Source organism: Manduca sexta, chromosome 24, assembly GCF_014839805.1.
Source record: "Manduca sexta isolate Smith_Timp_Sample1 chromosome 24, JHU_Msex_v1.0, whole genome shotgun sequence".
Classification (NCBI taxonomy): Eukaryota; Metazoa; Arthropoda; class Insecta; order Lepidoptera; family Sphingidae; genus Manduca; species Manduca sexta.
The window spans coordinates 60,517-75,277 of NC_051138.1; the positions used below are offsets into that span (position 1 = coordinate 60,517).

The 14,761-nt window shown below is 40.1% G+C and overlaps 1 protein-coding gene across 2 annotated transcripts; it reads right to left on the reverse strand.

The window, feature by feature from the left end:
- Window positions 1-77: 77 nt before the first annotated feature.
- On the reverse strand, window positions 78-14,743 carry LOC115452117 (protein phosphatase 1 regulatory subunit 14B). 2 transcript variants are annotated; one of them, XM_037442169.1, is made up of 6 exons: window positions 14,551-14,743; window positions 4,474-4,650; window positions 3,556-3,681; window positions 3,189-3,284; window positions 2,186-2,227; window positions 78-984 (listed from the first exon to the last, which is right to left on the reverse strand). In XM_037442169.1, exons 2-6 carry the CDS (start codon window positions 4,624-4,626, stop codon window positions 943-945), a joined length of 459 nt encoding a protein of 152 aa, XP_037298066.1. In that variant the 5' UTR covers window positions 4,627-4,650; window positions 14,551-14,743; the 3' UTR covers window positions 78-942. The 2 variants fall into 2 exon arrangements, with proteins under 2 accessions (XP_037298066.1, XP_030036433.1); XM_030180573.2 differs by having other exon boundaries at window positions 3,189-3,287.
- Between the last annotated feature and the right edge of the window lie 18 nt (window positions 14,744-14,761).

Genomic DNA, 14,761 nt, shown 5'->3' on the forward strand with positions numbered 1-14,761 from the left:
GGGCATCAAACCCCAGGGCTACTGCGTTAATACTTAACCAGTTACTTTGGAGTGGTTCAGGTAATTAAAAACAACAATTCTAGTAAAATGATTTATTATAAAAGTGACAACCGTGAATTGAATGCGACCGTGGGCCGTTACAAAAACATGGAACGTCTACGGGTTGTTTTATCGCTTTTTGTATCCGAGCCTCGTTTGTCTAATGTAGCTATTCTCGCAAACGTACCTATACACATGTCGCTGACGCCTACGTGTGTACAGCCTACCATAAAATGGCGAAACATTGAATAAACTTATAATATGGAAATAAATTATAACAATAATTAATTATATATCGGTTTGGAGTGTGCTCGGACTTTGGAAGTCACAACAAATTTTTAGAGTAACAATTTTGGCTGTGTACTACAGAGACTAGAAATGCCTAAATACGTTTGTACTGTAAATCCTAAGTCCTGACGATGTAGGAGCAGTAACACAGTTCGCAATAGAAATACAACGGATAGTCACAGAAATGCGGCGTCGCGTCGTACACCGCGTAGCAACAAGTCCCTGAGAATTCACAAAAACTAGATTAATCCCTAAGACTCGGTGGTCAACACTAAAACGAGGTTGGGCACCGCGCGCTACGCGGTCGCGATTCGCATTAATACACCTACGCGATACAACTACCACTGAGTTATTTTGACAATAATTGTATACTTACACAAGCCCTAAAACAATGTTTGGCGATGGCTCACACGCGTTCCACTCCATTATTAAAAGCTAACTTTACAACATACAAAGAATCACAATTGATGACTCGTGGCAGCGAGTTCGCGCGCCGCCGCGCCGACAGGTCGGTGTGGCCCTGTGGGGGACGCGGCGCCGCGCGGGGTGGCTCGCCGCTCTGCCGCGCGGTTTGCAGTCTGCTCTTTCTGAGATTTGCTTCCACCGTTCCGTAATCTACAATGTTTTCGCTTTTTCTAATAATTCGTTGATGAATTTCTGAAACAAGAAAGGGTTAAGTTCATATTGTATTTATATAAAGATTGATTATTCTTTTTTATTATTTTTTTTGGGTTTCGGACCCTACGGTTAACACTGTGGGAACCCCGCGAATGGGATACTGGAATCCCCTGGGCTTGGAGGAATACTGGAGGAAAGTTGATTAAATTTTGGATCCAATGAGTGTTTTTTGCGCAATGTGTGTGCGAACCTTCAACGTTCTATTATTTATCGCATTTCCTAGTTATTTATTTGCAAAAATAGTCAATATTCAAATACGGGATATCTTTGGTTTTCTTAACAGCTACTTTTTTGAATGGGCCACCTACTTTAACCGCTGTAGCTACAAGACAAAGTTCTTAGGAGACTGTCGCATATTTTTTTAACACATTGAGAGATTGAGATAGACGGAGAGTGTAGACTAACGGACGATTTTAATAAACCTATCAAAATCCTAACAATTTTAATCTTCGATTCGATCCCGAAATTGTAATACTTAAATCATTTCTAATAATTACAATAAGCGAGCTGACGGTGAGTGGCTACACCGCATTCCCTGATTCCGTGGGGGTTAAACGAAACCCCCTCCACCCTTGGCTTGCCTTAACTAGGCGGCTAGTGGTGGAAGTCGCAAGAGCTAAGAACTTTAACTCCAGGGTGGAAGTGCTTAATGGTGTGATGCTCAGCAACCCGCGATGGTGAAATCGGTGAACACCTCTCGACACCCTTAAGCCACCCACACCGATGTTGCGTCCTTGTCATACGCACTTATGGGATGCCTATCTAGTGGAAGGCCAGTCACCGTCTCCCTTGACTATAACACAGAGACATTGTACTTGGCAGGCATCCCGTTGTCTTTAATCAGTAGCCCAGCAACCAGTCTAGCTAGATCCCATCCATAGACCCAGTATAAATCCCATCTTCTCTACAATAGTCCTTGCACATTGCAAGCGCTGTCTTCGGCTGTATTTCCTTTATAAGCACAGACAGAGAGAAAAGTTGCAAGCTGTATACATGCCAACTAGAGTAACGTATCTTAAAAGCGCCTCTACGTGTTGGATCCATGTCCCCACGCAAGGGAATATAAAAGGACCTGGCTTCACGCCATGATTTCCCGCAGGAAACTTACAACATACTAATAATATATAATTTAGTCTATACAGTGACAAGAACATTACAATTGGAAAATTAAATTACTTACATGTACATCTTTTTGAGGTTTTTTGGCATCCGCTAATAACGTCTGAAAAAAGAACATTCATAATTAGAAAATATCGATTGAACTTAAATAAAATAGTCATGCAATAACACAAAAGTGGGTACTGTCCGCACGAATGGATCGCCAACGCGGTGGTGGTGGATAACGGACGGCTATAAATAAATAAACGGACGTCAACTAACAGTTACACCGTCGCTGCACGTACTGTTGTAAACAAACACACGCACGCACAAACAACACGTCTTTATCCCTGAAGGGTTAGGCACAGATGCAAATGAACCCAATTTTCGCCAACTATGTCCCATGAGGTGATGTGCGAGCCTGTCGCCATATCGAACACAAATTGCAGATGCCAGACCGATACTGAGCTGAAAACCCCAAAATAATTTTGCCTGACCCTGGATTAGAATCCGGGACCTCAGAAAAAGGTGCCTTACCGCGCACGCTATAGACTGTCAGTTTTTACTATTGGAGTAACAAGAGATGATACTTAGAAGATGCAAAACACGTAATTTTCATCTTATAAACATCTAAGATAGTTTTTAACTTTTATATCTTCTAATTAGATCCAATTTTTTAATATCTCGGTATTTGATCAATAATAAATTCACTTATTTATTTATTCTTTTACTTATTTACCTACGCAACTTTATATGAAGGGATCCCGTCATACAGATAAATATGAACCTACCTTTAATGATTAAATCTATCAAGATCATCATCAAAGGGCGTAGAAAGCTTTCAACTCGGACGGGGGAGGCAAAATACCAAGATGAGAAGGACGGGGGCGGGGACCCAAAAGCGAAAATTGTATGTAGGTAATTCAAAATTATCTTACATATGTTGAATCTTTAGGGAAACCAACTTGGTGTTGGTTATGATTAATGAGTATCGACTATCGAGTGATTATAAGTACTTGTTAGCTGACTTCCTATACGTTGCACTATGTGTTAAATGTGTTGTGAGAGTGGTGCGTGCTACGTACGTTGAGGTGGCGGCGGCGCAGTTCGTCCGTGTCCATGTCCAGCAGCTCGTCGATGTCGACTTCCACCTCCTGCGACGATGCACATGCGGCGCCCTCCTTCTAGAACAACAGAAGCCCACGCCTAACTTGAAACGACTATTTAACATATTTTAATAACAGCTCGACCAGATATTTTAATAATTACTCTGTAATACGTTATGATCAGTGATTTATACAAAAGTTAATAAGCACATAAGTACCATAATGTTATACATTTATTTAACACTTATAGGACATGTTAACTGTAACGACACTTGGAACACAAACGTAAGTCGTAATGAGCTAAACATCAAATGGGATGAGGTCTCTGTTGTGTAAAGTCACTGACCGGTATGTCGTACAGCTTCTGCAGCTCATCGTATAGCCACATCTCGACGGCAAGACGCTTGCGGATCAGCGCCATCTGGTGGGTGCCGTATTTCGCCGTCAGAAACTTCTCCCGCCTCTCCTTCACCTGCGGTACATATTTTATTACGACAGTACTCATAGGTAAATATGATTAAAGCTTGATACAAGTAATCAATATGCGAGGTTTAAGACTTGGGAATCTTTGAGGATATAGTGGATGTGTCGTTTGTAGAAATTGATATTATTGTTAAATAAGTCGATTAGGTTTAATAATATCAGCCCTGTATTATATACTTGCCCACTGCTGAGCACGGGCCTCCTCTACTACTGAGAGGGATTAGGCCTTAGTCCACCACGCTGGCTTAGTGCGGATTGGTAGACTTCACACACCTTCGAAATTCCTATAGAGAACTTCTCGGATGTGCAGGTTTCCTCACGATGTTTTCCTTCACCGTTAAAGCGAACGATAAATTCACAAAGAATACACACATGATTTTTTTTTTTTTAGAAAAGTCAGAGGTGTGTGCCCTTGGGATTTGAACCTGCGGACATTCGTCTTGGCAGACCGTTCCACACCGAACTAGGCTATCGCCGATTAGGTTTCTCTTTGCTTAAACCATGTCAAAAAATGTGAGCTGTTGTCAATAAAATGGTTTTTTTTTGTTTTATGTCAGCTATTGCTACTCAAATTTGGAAATATCTACGACAAATAAACGGCGGAAGCCATAAGTAATATAAAAAAAAAAACAAGAATTTCTTCTGCCATGCCAACGTAAAGAAACAAAATGAAATGAAGCACTTATAATTACAATTTGTGAAAATTGGAAGTGTTAAGTTGTTAGTTAAGTGACTTAATATCCGCCACTGTTCCCAGGGCCCAAATTTAGACAACACTCACCTCTCCCTTGTCGCTAAAGTTGACGTGCAAGCCGGACTTGGCGGGCGAGCGCTCGGTGGGCGAGAGTGCGGGGTGTGCAGGCGCCGGCGGTACGCGCGGAGGGTGCGCACCCGCCGCCGCGGTAAATCCGCCCGCCGCCACGCCGCACTCCATGCCGCCGCCGCCGCCGCTGCGGCTCTGAACACAACAATATTATATTAAAGTTATCTTGGATGATATACAGCCATTGACGTTTAAATAGTTACATTATTATCTTAATAGAAACAAAGTAAGGTTTGCACATAAATTCCATTTAGCGTAATGGAGAATGGCCTTCTGTGTATGGAAGTCCGTCCCGCATATTTGTATTTATTGTGACAGTGAAAATTATTGTCGCCTGTGAAAATAAACACAAAATAGAAGGAATAACGTAGTTACCAACAAAATACCGATCATCCTTTTGTGATGTAGAGTTTTCGTACAATTAAGTATGTAAGTACATAGTTTCCTGTTTAAAACATTCCTGTTTTTTTATAGCTTTCAATGACGAGACGAGCTTGCAGTTCGCCTGATGGAAGCGATAAGACCACACATAAGCAAACTGTCCACTGCGCTCGTCATCCTGAGACATGAGATGTCAAGTCTTACTATGTCCAGTAATTACACTGGCTGCAATGTTCTTAAAAGCGGAACAGAACAGTGACTACTACTGCTGCTTGGCGGCAGAAATAGACATTGCGGTGGTACCTACCCAGGCGGCCTCTTACATATGAGAGACCTACCACCAGTGAAATTGTTGTAATAATGTCTCTCTAATAATAATATATTATCATTATAACAAGGAGAGGCGAACCGGGCAACCGTCCGGGGCCTCGCGCGGTGCCTCGCAGGACCTTTTCTTACGTTCTTACCGATGAAACTGTTAAAACAGGGGAACGTTTTTTACTCTGCCCGGGGCCTCGCGCCGTTTAGGGCTGCCACTGATGACACGTCAAAAATCCGATATGAACACGGTACTTACAATAATAATAATTGCTAAATATATTATTCTTTTACAATACAGGGTGTAAACGAAACTATAATATTACAGCAGAACCATATCATTAACTACAAACAATACTCGTTTGCAAAATTAAGCGATAATGATTTTAGTATTTTCATATTTTATACGCGATACGTGAAGTGTAAAGCGAGGGCTTATAACCACACCTGCGCTGTGACTTGACAATCCTAGTGAATCTTGACATAACACAATCGTAGATACAAACTACTTAACTAAATTCTCCGTGACCTAGAAAGGCTCAAACTGTATGACTCATTCCAAGCAAAGTAAATACGAGCCAATTATGGAATTTAGTGAATCAAGCGATAACGCTGAGGGCAACTCTCTAACAGGTTACGAACCTGACGGAGTGCTTATGGCCGGCATATTAGTGTCCATGTGGAGGTTGCGGTGCGAATGAACCACGGGACACCAAGAGCATGTCGTAAGAAACTATTTTGCAACACTTACATAATAAGCGCTGAAGTCGAGTGGGCTGTATGTGGGTGGCACGTATGTCGTTTTCGGCCTAACACACGAAGTATATATAGATCCTAATGTTGTTGGATATTTTACTATTTTTTTATTACAACAGCAGATCTGTACACTTTAATGCCGCTTCACTGAATTTAAGGCGTAATTTTGATTTTCCTTGTTTATTCAATACATAAATTACTGCAAGCTTCGATTGACTCCTCAGATCTCGTAACGACTGGATATTGATATTAAAGCCTGTCTCAGACTGCCTAGAACATTTTTTCTTAAGGTTTATAGAAAAAACACATCGTATTATAATCCTATTGCTCTCATGTGTCGGTTCTACAATTAATTCAGCTTAAAACACCCTGTGTGACATATTTTTGAGAGCAGGCTCAGCAAGTACTAGAGGATCTTGTGTCCGCGTGTTTTAATTACATCGCAGTATCTAGCCAATTAATAGTTGCTCAATATCTATTATCACTGTGATTTCGTTCTTAATCTATACATAATATAAAACAAAGTCCCCAAAGACTGCCTGTCTATATGTGATCGACATGGAATCTACAGAACGAATTTTTGTACGGTTTTTACTAAAAGATAGTGCAATTCTTGAGGAAGGTTTAGATTAATAGTACTTATATTACAGGTTTATGTTAATTCACTGCAATATAAAGATTACTGTTGAAGAGGTCGCGTGGTTCTAAAAAATCTTGTGGGTCGGGATTTACGCGGTGACATTGATTTCCAGGCGGGCGAAGCCGCGGGCCCAGCTAGTAATTACTATATTAAAAATTTTGTGAATCAACATTGTACGTCTCACCTAATTTGGATAAGTTGTATACACTTCTATTTATTTAGCCATTGGATCCACTGTAATGTAATTTAAATTATAATTATTCTCTGAATCTGTTTAATGTATCTTGTAAATAAATAAAGTCAAAATAATGAAATTGGCCTATCGGGAATGCAGCTCGGCGTGTTCTGCGTTTATGTTTACGTCTCCTCAGTACTTGACCTTAGTGGTCCAAATGATAAGCTTGTTGAATATTGGGACTGAAGCGTTATGAGCGTGGACTTTTGGTTGGATTGATAGTGATTGGCCATTTGCAAAATCACTCACTAAGTCCGTCTGTGGCGGCTTGCAAAGTGTGAACCACTTGGCCCGAGTGTCTACATATGTAGAGCGTAGATTGCGGTGTCGTCCGTGAAGAGCGCCAGATGGGTGTTTTTGGGTCTCAGTTTTTCGCTGGTGTACTCACAGCGAAAAAAGAAATACAGAATAAAGTCGTCGACTACGTATAATTAAATTAGACGCCGCGTCTAATTTAATTATACGTTGTTCTTGTATATTTGTTAATTTATTTATCTAGCTTCGAATACAATTTTTATTTAATGATTCCAAAATTGGTAATCAGTACATATAATGTTGTTATTTTTTGTTTTTTTTTTGCAGTTTTAAGGCGGTTTAATTTTTATAAAAAAGTTTTTATCTTATACTAAAGTTCTTTTGTTGTGTTAGTAATAAAAAATAGACCGTCTTGGTTGCGTATTACCCACGCATTAGGTACTTAATTACTTTAATTACTTTACTCGGTTTTAACGAGTCTCGGTACGACTATCGCGCTGAGGTATTACATCTCTGCCTACCGCTGAGAAGGGAAAAAGGCGTGATGATATGTATGTATGAAATAAGAGCGACCGAACAAAATCCAACACAAAAATACCATCGAAAAGTGACGTGAGAGTAAAATTTGCAAAAAAATATTTCTTTAACGGTCCCCATTTTATTTCTTAATTTTTTTAGTAAGTATTTCAACCTTTTAAATTAAGTACTATATTACTCTCCACCATGGGCCTCCATCATTACCTTTTAATAACACGGAACATCTACACATCGAGGCCGTTTAATGAGCCTAAACACGCGTATACATGCTGTATGTTGCTATGGAGTTAGATATCCCGTAGACGACATGATGCTGCAGCACCAACTCAATGTTGCCATGACTTGGAAATACCTACCACCAAAGGAGTAATATGCCTTTCAAATCAATGGGAGCTATGGTGTTAGGAAAAGAATCAATCTTCAAACGCTTGAATACATCTTCCTAAATTATAGCTAAAAACCCCCTCTATAACGTCAGCTTTCAAACAAAAAACCGCGACATCGTTTTGTTATGTACCCGCTTCTGGTATACAATAGTGTGTGAAGCGAGTGCGTCCCTCGCACAGTGCAGCGAGCCGCAGCGCGTCGCAGCGTGAGTGTCGGCTGTTTGTGCGTCATAAATACCGCATCGCTTCGCTGCCGCCGATGCCGCCGCCCCCAGCTTAAGGGTTCTTCTCGGACAAAATGTTAACACTTGTGTACACAATATACACGACCCCATCCTCGTCTCCTCCGCTCCCGTCTGCGCTTTGCGCCATGCCGCCCAGTGCAGCACCCTCACTACATGTATATTGTTGTCCACAATCAATATAATGCACAGATCAAATAATATTTAAATAATAAGTGCATTCTTCAATACATTAAATGAAACCACGTACCACTGCCTGCATAATGCTCACTGCACGTTGCATAGAATCGTCCAAGGAATCGCGTGGGCTGTGCAATTAAAATTACAACGTATTTAAAAATAAAATGTGTTCAAAGAAAAAAATATTTCCTCTTTTACTGAAATGAGCGAGTTATTGAGGTGTTTGAGCAGATCAATGGAGTTGTGCGTTCGTAGCCTGTCGCGCGGGAGACCGTGCGGCGTGACTCGCCGCCCACAGTCGCCGGCCGCCGCCGCGTCACGCCGTCCACAGTCGCCGGCCGCCGCCGCGTCACGCCGTCCACAAAGTGAACAGTTATTGTCAATGTCTATTAACCGCTTGAACAGATTTTTTATGTTGGTTTGGGGCAAATTTTTTAACCTGTGTTCAGATATAAATAATTCCTTTAGATTTCGTATAGCTTCAGAATGGTCCCATATTAGGTATTATCATAGGGGACCTTAGACTAATAAGAATAATATTTTTTGTGTAGGTTTAGTAAGTATAGCTTCGACATGCTCATTCCTACCATAATCTAAAGATTAATGTTTAACCTTAAACATCGCAGATGGGGGCACTCCTCACTATCAAACTCAATTTCAACTTTTATACTTTTTGTGTGGGATTAATTAAAGCTTTAACACGTTTCCATATTCAGAACACAGTTGATGGACCTTGAACTTCGAAGACGCAGCAGGTAACTTCTCAAAACCAAATAGCCTGAGAATGATCCTTTTCGGATTGGGTTTAATGAGATTTATGCCGTTTAACTAACAAAAAAAACATAAATACTTATTAACAAAAAAAAATCATGAATGTGAATAATTTATTGTCCTACGAAAAAAGGTGTTATAAGTTTAAGATGCGTATCTATGTGTTTTCACGTGTCTGTCTGTGGTACCGTAGCTCCTCACGTAGCTCCCAAAAGAAAGAACTGATTTTAATGCGTTTTCTTTTTATAGTTTATGTCATCAATATGGTTCTTAGCTATAAATTAGGAACAATTATTAAAATATTTGAAGATCATCAGTTAATTTTCTACTTCCACACGTTCGTTCCTAATGATTTGTAATTTGGTATATTGTTTCTTTGTTTGTAATTCCTCGATATTGCAACCTTGGACTAATGCTGCACCATCGACTAGCTTACGAGATATCCAACTGTTTAGCAACTTACAGCAGATATCACGTGCTTGGGCTCATAAGAATAATCTCAATAAGTAGACGTTACATAGTCGATGATCTAAGTTCATAGTGCGGAAGATAATTAAAAAAAAAATATAATAAAAATTACATAAAAAATTAAAATAATCACCGTCAGAAAAATCTCTAAAAAATTAAATGTGATTGTTTACTCTTTAATTAAATTAAAGAACTGACACATGGCTATGGAAGCATTCGGATCCCTTTGGTGCCGGTCGAAACATTACTACGTACTCAAAATACAGTTAAATAATAATTTGCAGATATTATTTTTTAGTTTTTAGACGTTTTCTGTACCATTTTACCACTAAGTAATATATTTTTTAGAACTTGTTTGCTTTTTTCAATATGTAAGTACTTATACATAACGTTGCGGATCCTAAATAAATAAATATATGTGCGCATAGGTAAGTACCCGTACCACTCGGAAAACAGGTTTCAGTGTTGTCAAGTGAAACGGGCAAGTAGTGGAGCGTCTGCTCCCGCGCTTGGCGTAACGTCTGGCCGGCGACTGGCGGCGTGCCGCGCGCGTATGCTACATAGATTTTGAATTTGGCTGGGAACATGTTTTCCAGACCTCTCAATATGCGTCACAGGCCACAGCACTCTGAACGTAAAGTTGCAAGTCCCGTTCGACCGTCAACAATTTCAACGTTTGTTTAAATTTATCCACGTGAGGCGCGCGTGCTAAGGATGATAGACGATCGTGCGATGCCGTGTGGGTGACAAATGATAATATTCAAATTTCATTAACATAATTTTGTTTTTTTTTTCAATATCTAATACTTACTTCAAAAACGTATCTGACAATATACAATATACTTATAACTACAAGTGCCTACATTAATTTGTACATATTATCAAAAATAGATGAGTTCCGCGTAGGTATGGACGGTAGCTCGCGGTGATGTAGATATGTGTGCAATGTGTATGGTGTGATCTAATGACGCAATGATCGCGTGCGAGCGCTTGGACGCGCACGCATCTACCTACTGGTGTTACAATCACGTTTCTGGAACACAATGAGTCATCATGTGGAACAAATTTACCCAAAGCGAGAACTGGTCGCGCGCCAGAATGCTGCATAATATGTTGTATTCCAACAGCCCAAAAAACGAACAATACATAACTGGTAAAAGATCATCATCGCATAATGTCAGCATCCACAATGTTCTAGAGTTGCTGACGATCTTGAACGAATGGTGAGTTAAAAATGTGACTTTATTATCTAGTGACGAAATTGAACCCATTCTACCGAGCTGCTAGCGCGAACATGTCGTCACTCGGTAGCCGGTGCGGACGGGCGCGGCGCGGTGCCAGCGGAGCGCGACCAGCGCGGGCGCGGCGCTGCGTTCGTCTGATTGTCGGTCCACTCGCCCATACGCGTTCAACGTCGTGTCGAGGTTGGTCCCATTAAATTAATGAAAATTCCCTAATATTTGAAGGGTTTAGATAGCAATCGAGAATATTTTTGGTGCAAAAAAGCTGAAATTTAATCGCAGTTGCATTTTGCTAAATAGGCGTTTGATGAAATTAACAATTATAAAGAAATTCTCTGTTACAGATAATAAATAATATTACTAACAGTAAAATCCATCTAACACATAAAATACTCAACCTTACACGATCCGCAACCACAAGGGCAATAAGCCAATACAGTAGGTATGAGTAATACTTTAATTAAAACTTATCTTAAAAAATATTTACGGTAAGTATAGTAAACGAGGCACGTGAAGGAATTGAGATATTTTAAAACGACCTTGATGTTTCAAAAATAATAAGATAATGGTGTTTAGTTTACCCCTACCTACTCAACCCTTTTCACGGGCCAACAATTACTTCTCAATAATTATAGTAATTATCGGACCATACCGTACACTTATTGACCAAGTGCATTTTTAAATAGTTAAAATTACATTTATGGCAGCATTCCGAAACTATACGGAATCCAATGCAAAAGAACCGTTTAAATCGGACCATGGGTTAAGATATTCTCACTCAACAAGCATAAAAAATTACTACTACGGTTAAAAAAATATTTTTAAGAGATTTTAAAATTTCTTACACCAATAGGAGTTACAAGCCCTGAGTGCTAAGCTACTATAATTATTCCGGGAATGGGCGTTAACGCCGGCGAAGCCACGAACAAGAGCAATTCCCTGTAAATTAGTTTGCATTCTAGAATTATTTATTTACAAGCCGTGTCCACATCGCACGTGGAGCCAGATCTATCGCAGCTTGCTATACACAGACCGCATGCGACGTGTGAGGCCCGTCTCTTACTCTATAAATTATCTAACACAAAATAAAGGTTAACATTTTTCAGTTATTAGACTTTTGAGTCTAATAAATGGTTTTCGCATGATACGAAAAAATATTCAAGAAGATAAGTTGCAACCATTAGCCAACACGCTGATTATGCAACTAAAATCGAGCACTTTAAGATGGATTCGTTGCAAAAGAGAATATTGCTCCTCGATACGATTTTTCCTCCTCAAACTCATCAGTGATACTGTATCAAAATCGTCTCTTTTGGGGGCGATAAATTTCGATATCCCTAAACATACCATAACTGCTAGTCCAGTCGCATTGATAGGGATACCTTCCGTACGCACCGACATAGATCCAACGTAGGAAAGTTTCCAGCGCTTAATAGAATCCAGAGTGCCTTTAATGATATCAAGAGGTCTTCTTCTGTTGAAGTCTTATCGGGTTCCACTATTTATTGGTGTGCCATTAAATAAATACTTAAATAAAATAATCAAACAGTGAGTTGAGCACGATATTCTGACATGGTGGACAGTCTTTTCACTCTGGCATTCCAAGACTAGTGGTTACAAGAGATGACATATTTTTAACGAGACGGCGTCTCGGCTCACACAGCTAGCGCGACGCTATGATTGATGCGAGAAGTCTTTTCTCGATAAAAGGCAGTTGATGCAATCATCTAGCCATAAATATCTAAGATTTATCCCGTTGTGACTTTTTCTTATGGAATTTACTTAAGTTAAGGGTATACAATAACTACTCGAAAACAATAAATGGCATAAAAGAAAATTTTCGATGTGAGAAATCTAAGTTTTTGCCAATATACAAAATCTGCATAATTAAAAAAAACATACATGTTTTTATTATTTTTAAGTCGAAAATCTGCCAGCTGACGTCCCGTATAAAGCAGGAATCTATCGACACTGTATGGGCCAAATTATATTTAAATTTAAAATATACATATAATATCCAAAGACTTCTAAAAATACTGTAGCTTTGAATGTTTTTGGTATTAAAAAAAGTATTGTGATCTGTTTGGCAAATGTCAATATCGTCATAGTACTTTACCTCTGAGACTTTACCTACCACCTGTACTGGGCTACAGATAATGGCTATAGGCCATGGATAGTGTGAAAGACCCGGCGCGAATTTTTTAGTTAGGTATTAATTCCGTTTTACTAAAAATCAGTAACATTAATGTTCCGTGAAAAGAATTAAATATTTATTATTATATCTCATTACGGTAAACATCCCGTAAGCGGGCAGTATCTTGGACACAAAGTACGCGGCTCGACACTGCTCACTGCATATTGGCTGATGCCAGTCGCAACAGATACGTATAGTGTATACGGGACGCCGGTAAGCATTAGGGATATTATTATGTTTAGATTTATAGTCAATCTCGGCCACATAAAATTGGTTTCTCTATTTTCACGGATCGTAATCAACAGACCTCCCATTAATAAACTGGTTTGTGAAAACAACTTTCAGCTAAAATAGTTTAAATTGTAATAGGGTCTTTTCTTTTCTAAAGTTGGCAATGCTAGCTTGTGGCCACGTGCTTAGTGCGTATCAACTGCAGTAGTCGTCGATACAGTGCGATCGGTTATCTTCTGTAGATATGACATCGATAATTACAACAAAAGAATTGTAAGTATTTTCTGTTTATCGGTAATTTCGATTTTAAATCTAATCAACATTCAAAGGAAGTACAATCGATGTCGAACTCGAGTGGACTCAGTATTTAATGATATTTAACTAGACGCGCAATGTGCGACACATGTGTTCTGTACTCCAGAGTCCCCCCTTCACACGGTGGTGTCGAGGTCTCCGAGGGCTGGACTCCGGGGTAGCGCTTGCCTATAAGTATTGTGCACTATATAGTGTTGTAATCATACAGGAGGTCTGCGAATCCAGTCGGATATAGCGCGAGGCCGCGTGTCGCTGCAATAAGGACCTGTAAACTGGTGTAAACTGGTGTAAACTACTGAAGAAGTTACGAGGCTGGCTGTAGGGTTATCACGATCGGGTTTAGAACTATACAGGTATTATTACCTAGTAAGAGTTTCTGTACTTTCGTTAATCAATTAAGGTTAACGATATTTTTATTTTCTAGCACAACTGATGTGTGTACTACTAAAATTAATGCGTTCCAATTTTTGTTAATAGATAGCAACGCAACCCGGATGAGAGGAGCGTGAAGTGTGAACACAAGTCACTCACTAGCTATTTACTTAGCTGACGCTATGTAAACGCGGCACGTGATCCTCTATAATTAGGTTATTACAGGATGATTGGTAGTATGCTTAAATTGGATAGCATTCAATCTAGTTTCGTCACATGATATCGCTACATGAAGTATGGAATGAAACGCGGCTAATATAAACAGTTGACAACTGGCATGTATATTGATGGCGCCACGGGTTAACGAATGGGATTCTAAGAGCAGCATCCGTTAGTAAGCGGACGAGAGCTTTGTTCCCGAGGCGACACTCTCATTTGGCTCGGGACAAGCGAGCGCGGAGCGGGCCCGGCGGCGTCACGGGCGACCGTACGCCGCTGTCTTCTACTCCGTACCGAGATCTCGTCGGCGGTCAGTGCCCCCGCCGGAGGGCGCGACCGCTCCGTGGCGGACCGCTATCCAACAGCCTCCGTTTAACTTGCGAACTCACTCTGCGGGACACTATCGATACACTAAACTGAACAGTATACACAATTCTGCAGAGTACAATCAAACGCGGCCCGATCACAGGTGCTTGGCGAAGATGACGAACACGACACACATACG

Excerpts from the sequence above, each read along its gene's own strand:
- LOC115452117 (XM_030180573.2), bottom strand. The coding sequence starts at position 4,626 with ATGGAGTGCGGCGTGGCGGCGGGCGGATTTACCGCGGCGGCGGGTGCG. Across the intron at positions 2,228-3,188 it reads TGCGCCGCCGCCACCTCAAC|ACGTTATTAGCGGATGCCAA; the intron begins GTACGTAGCACG and ends TTCTTTTTTCAG. Across the intron at positions 985-2,185 it reads AACCTCAAAAAGATGTACAT|AAATTCATCAACGAATTATT; the intron begins GTAAGTAATTTA and ends TTCTTGTTTCAG.